Raw genomic sequence first — 5,995 nt, forward strand, 5'->3', positions numbered from 1 at the left:
TGAATCTACAAAGTATTAATGCTTCCTCACTATTTCACATTTCAGTTGTCTGTAGAGGAAGGAGAAGAAAAAAATGGAGAAGAAGAACTCTACCTATGATCGATGGAATCAACGAAGAAGAATGAAAACCTCTGAGCTGTGTGGTGAAGAACAATGAAATAGATCAATGAAGAAGAAGAAAATGAATTGAAATCAGCGAGGAATTGAAGGAAAGTGTGAAGCGAAGAAGAAGAAGAAGAGAAAATCGCATAGAAAATCGGCGAAGGTAGTTTTGAAATTTTTTAAAAAGTTTCCATTCATATTATTTTTTTGCTATAGTATAGCATGTAAATAGTTTGTATTTTTTTTTTCCACTTTTGACAATTCCTCAAAATTTTAATATAAGTTTATAAATAAATTAGTAATGGCTCATATTCAACCTAATATTTAGAGAATAACTAAATATATTTTCAATCACATTTTAAAAATTTATTTAAATTAGAATTTAATTTTCGAATATGCTATTAAAGACATATATGAAAACATGAAATACAACTATTTGTCATTGAATTTCTTATTTTCAAATTTCTGTTTTTAGATTGCTTACCAAACAAGCCCTAAATTTCTAAGTAAAAATCTTTAATCCATCTTCATTAAAAGAGTAACATCCACCACTATCTTTAATATATCTCTATTAAAGAGAACAATCCCTTTATTTCTTAACCATTATCTTTAATGTATCTTCTTCTATAACACATTCACTATGCATAAAAATAGGGAAAAAGAAAGAAAAAAGAAAATAAACTGAAAGTACAGTAAACGTGTATCATTTAACCTGTAATTTAACCTTAATATATCATAGTTTACAACAAAGTAAAAAAAATACAGTTAACAATGATGTGTTTTGGGTGGGTAAAATATAGTTTAGAGACCATTTATCAGATTTAACCAAATTTTAAAATTTTAAAATTATGTAAACTAAATTAAAACTTTTAAAATTATAGGACCAAATTGAAACTATGTTTAAATCATTTAGACCAAAATTTTAATTGGTAAATAATGTGAGTGAACGAATTTAAACCTCTAACTTTTGATCACAGTATAATGTATTATAATTAGATTAATAATTTAACTTACCACTTGTCTTGTTTTGAAATGAAATTGTATATATATGTATATAGATTTTAAATATTAACATTTATTCGCTTGTTCAATTTGTTTATTTCAAAATTATTTTACTAGTATAAAATATGTTCGTCGGCTTAGATGTCAAATAAGACTTCAAAAGATGTAATAGAGAGTAGTTTTCCTTTTCATTTTATTTTATTTTTTGATAAGATAATATATGATAGTTGATGACATTGTTTAGTTATGTTCACTTTATTTATTATTATTTGAGTTTTTTTAGAGAAGATATTTTTTTGAGTTAAGCTATGCTCACTAATTATATAGACTAAAATATAGGATAATTGAAGAGAAACATTAGTATGGTACATAACATGACACTAGCTTTAGAGAGGTCTACTACAACAACGTTACGTGACATTTAATATATAAATATGCAACATACATGCAAAAATAACACAAGCACTACACATATTACATATATATTCTATTATATTCTATTATATTCAATGACAGCCTCACCGCTCTCAACCTCCAATGGAAGCCGTCAATGGCGGCACCGCCGCCTTTATTTGCATTTCTTCTTCAATCCGACGCCAAATACAACTAACTACAGTTATTGGTAATGAAATGATGTGCTTATTTCTATCCAACATTTGCTTTCATGGCGAGTTTTCGTCCCATCCTCCGCGTCCGGATCCGTAGCCCGATCCGTAGCCCGAACCAAACCCAGAGCCACTCCCCGTGGAACCTCCGCCGCCACCACCGCCGCCGCCGCCTCCTCCTCCTCCGCCTCCTCTACCGCTCCCACTTCCATATCCACCTCCACTGCCATATCCCGAGCCGTAGCCTGATCCATTTCCGCCTCCGGAACCTCCGCCTCCTCCTCTGCCCCCGCCCCCTCCGCCTCCACCGCCTCTTCCAAACCCTGGGCCGCTTCCAGATCCGAATCCCGACCCGAATCCAGATCCGGACCCTGTTCCACCCCCACCTCCACCACCGCTCCCTCCGCCTCCTCCTCCTCCTCCGCCGCCGCCTCTGCCGAACGCTCCGTCGCCTTCTCCCTCACCATATCCTTCGCCTACGCCCGAACCAAAACCGGAGCCGTAACCTGAACCAGGATACAGTCCTCCTCCTCCGCCGCTTCCGCCACCGCCTCCCCAGCCTCCTCCTTCACCAAACCCTCTCCTTGGCGATCGGGCGGCGAAGGCGAGGTCCACGAGGAACAAAGCCAACAATGTAGCCCCAATCGCTCCGCTGCACGCCATTTTCAAATCCCAAACCAGAGGGCTTTTGATCAGAATAATTGTACTACCCGTGAATTGAAAATGATATTCACTCTCTTTACCCGAAAGAACTCAGATGGTGATTCGATTCGTCGATTGATGAGAAGATTTGGAACGGGAGCTTCCCTTTATATAGGAATTCGAAAAGGTAAGCTTCTGAAAACATGATCGCAATTCGTATTATATTTCACACTGTGATTATGATTGAAAAACGTGTCTCTGTTTTTGGTGGTGGGGTCGCCGGTGGACGGTGGTGCTGTTGCTAGTGACAGTTTTAGTGGGCAAAAATGTCCACAAGTATTATTAATTAATGGATAATGAAAGTAGAATTGATCTGTGTGTGCATAAAATAACACAATGTGCTAGGGTTCATAGTTTCAAATGCCTGAGCTCTGAATTCGTATGATTTTATGTTTGAATTGTGTGAAACAATTAGTTGAGAAGCATGCATACATGTTTAGAAGGTATTATAATAGAAACATTGTGCAATAGAAAATATGAAAACAATGGCATTGCATATAAAGTATGGTAGTAGGTAGATACTGGCACCACAATTGACTTATGAATATGTATATAAATAAATAATATAATCATGATGCTCCCACTTTTGACTTGTGGAGAACCTTAAAAAGAGACATTGGAAATGGGACCAATGAGATGAGATATCATACTGTTTCTTTACGTTTCATGTTTGGATTCTCAACCTCTTGTAGCATTGTATGAATTATAATCAATGTCCAAGGTTCATTATCCAGAGTTATAATATATATATTAATCAACGCTCAATTCGCATAGTGCTTGTACTATCGACTTCGAGATCTAAGATTCGATTTTCCTATCCCACACTTTAATTATAATATCTTTAATATATATATATATTAATAATATAACGTCTTTGTTGTTACTAAACATTTTTGTTCAATGTTAGTCTGATGCCTTTTTTCTATTTACCAGATGTTAGCAATCTTATAATTTAGGCTTCATTGGATAATCATTTCGTTTTTTGTTTTTAGTTTTTGAAAACTAAGGGGGTGTTTGGGGCAATAAATTAGTTATTATAATCCTAAGTATTATATATGGGTTATGATAATTTATGTTTTGGGTGTAGATTATTTTAGTTTTGGTTATAATAGTATATGTTTGGGGTATAAACTATTTTAGTTTGACAAGGAAATAGTAAACACTGTAGCAAACAATAAAAAAAATGATGAATGTAAAATAGTAAAAATTGTAGTAAATAGTAAATATGGTAGTAAATGAGGGTTTTGAAGTAGTGTTGACTGTAGCTAATTGGAGGTTTTGAAATAGTCTTTATGTAGCAAGAGATGATTATTATATTTTGATGATAATCCTTGCCCCAAATGTCCCTAAGTCTATTTTCTTCCCATTGCTTATAATAATTTGCATCTTTGTTGAGTACAATGGTTAAATAACCAAATTCCAAAAACAAAAACAAGTTTTTAAAAGGAAAATTATTTCAAATTGTAAAACTGTTGAAAATATTTATAAGATATAGTAAAATTTGACGTTGATAGACACTGATAGAAGTCTATCAGTGTCTATCAATATCACTAATAAAAGTCTATCAGTGTCTATCAGCATCTATCATTGATAATTAAAAATTTTTGCTAAATTTTATAAATATTTTGGTCAATTTTTTTTATATTTAAATACAACCCTTTTTAAAAACTACTTTTTTTTTAGTTTTCAATATTTGGTTTAGTTTTTTAAACCATTAATAAAAAGTAGATAACAATGAATAAATTTGATGGTATAAATAGTGTCCGTCGGCTTAATTTTCAAAAAAAAAAAAAAAAAAAAAAACCAAATGATTATCAAACAGGACCTTAGTTAAATCTTGCAATTTTCTAATATGCAACATGTTTTCTTTAGATGCCATTTCATTGCTTCTTCTCTTTAACATGTCTAAAGAAAGCATTGCATGTAAAACAATAGTTAACATTTAATAATGGTAGAAACATTTAGAAAGATTTAATCAAATTATACAGGAGTTATGTTAAAGTCTTTAAATTATAGTAACAAAATTAAATCAAACACAATATCAGAATTAAAATGATATGATGACAATATTGTAGTGTAGTGAGCTGATCAAAGATCATACTAAAACTGAAAGATAAACCACACTTACTCCTTTGAAAATTTGTTAATATCTTAATTTTTAATTGTTACACACACTTCCACCTTATGGTTATTTTTAGATGTTGATAGCTCTAAAAAAGAGTTATAATTTCTAGCTTAATTTAGGTTCGTTAATAGATTTTTAATGTTAATTATCCTATTTTAGAGGTATTGAGCATTGAAGAGGTAAAACCGAGCAATTGAAGTCGAACGGAGTTAATTTAAAATAATTTAGAGGTGATTTGAGCATCCAGGCTTCAAATGAGGAGAAATGATCAAAATGTTCCTGATTGGAGCGTTGAAACCCTCGTTCAACACTCCAGTGCAACGTTGAAAGGTAGAACACATGGATGCAAAGTAGCGTTACAACACTACGCCTGTTTTCTATATATATTTCTCTTCAATTTAGGTCACGATGAGAGGCTGATTTCATGGAGGTTGAAGTGGAGCTTCAATTTCCTTCTTCTCCCTTCAGATTTTAGCATCTTAGTTTAGGTTTTACATTTTATTTTGGGTTGTAATCGATGGATCGGATCTTTATCTCGAGTTTGTCTATGAATTTTTGAAGTAATTCCTATCTAATTTCTTTGAGCAAGAGTCCCTATGTTCAATTTCTTGAGATTTCCTTGATTGAGTTTGATTTTCTTCAACTCTATGCTTTCTTTGAATCTTGATGTAATTTAGATTGCGTTTACGTGTTGGATTGACGACCCTATCATAATTGCATGTTTTTGCTAGTTAATTTCGAGCTCACACGTTTTCTTGTGTTCGTCTATACTTGAATTTACCCCGGTAGCATAGGATTGAATGTGAATGCTTAGATTTATAGGCTGGACTTGAATCTTAACAATGCATGTTCAACCTAGGTTCAAAGAACAAAATGATTAATTGAATTAGGTTATCCAATCAATTAGTCAACACAATTGAATCCTTGATCTACATGCATATGATTTTTAATTCTATATGATCACTAAGAACCCAATAGAATTAATAGCATATAGTTTAGTTAGGGTTGAGTTTCTAACCTTAATTAATGTTTAGGATGCATGATTGATTTGGTTTTAATTAGTTGTCGACCTTTGTAGAGACTAGTTAAATCGAATGATTTAATAGTCGTGCATGCATAGAATAGAATGTTTGTTTAATTATTAAATTCCATGATAGAAATTGCATAGACTTCTCTCTCATACTCTAAAAATTAGATAGATCATTATCCTAAATTACATTTACCCTTGCATTTTATGTTTCACACGTTTATCTCTTACACACCAAAACCCCTACATCTACTGCTCTAGTTAAGAAATTGGCTTAATAAAATAAATTGCGCTTCCCTATAGATCGACTCAAACTTACCACTATTACATCATTTTTATAGTGATAAGAGTAGTTCGATATTATAAATTTCTTTTGATTTGTAGCTCTTTTTGAGAATTAAACGACATCGAAAAAGGGTGGGATGAATGTCA

At 32.6% G+C, this 5,995-nt stretch overlaps 1 protein-coding gene across 1 annotated transcript; it reads right to left on the reverse strand.

Annotated features, from left to right (window-relative positions):
- Positions 1-1,501: 1,501 nt before the first annotated feature.
- LOC120076168 (uncharacterized) lies at positions 1,502-2,525 on the reverse strand. The gene has a single exon (XM_039029936.2). The coding sequence runs from the start codon at positions 2,370-2,372 to the stop codon at positions 1,767-1,769; it is 606 nt and encodes a 201-aa protein (XP_038885864.2). The 5' UTR covers positions 2,373-2,525; the 3' UTR covers positions 1,502-1,766.
- Between the last annotated feature and the right edge of the window lie 3,470 nt (positions 2,526-5,995).

This window comes from Benincasa hispida, chromosome 4, assembly GCF_027475165.1.
Source record: "Benincasa hispida cultivar pf3 chromosome 4, pf3_genome.v1.1, whole genome shotgun sequence".
In the NCBI taxonomy this organism is placed as follows: Eukaryota; Viridiplantae; Streptophyta; class Magnoliopsida; order Cucurbitales; family Cucurbitaceae; genus Benincasa; species Benincasa hispida.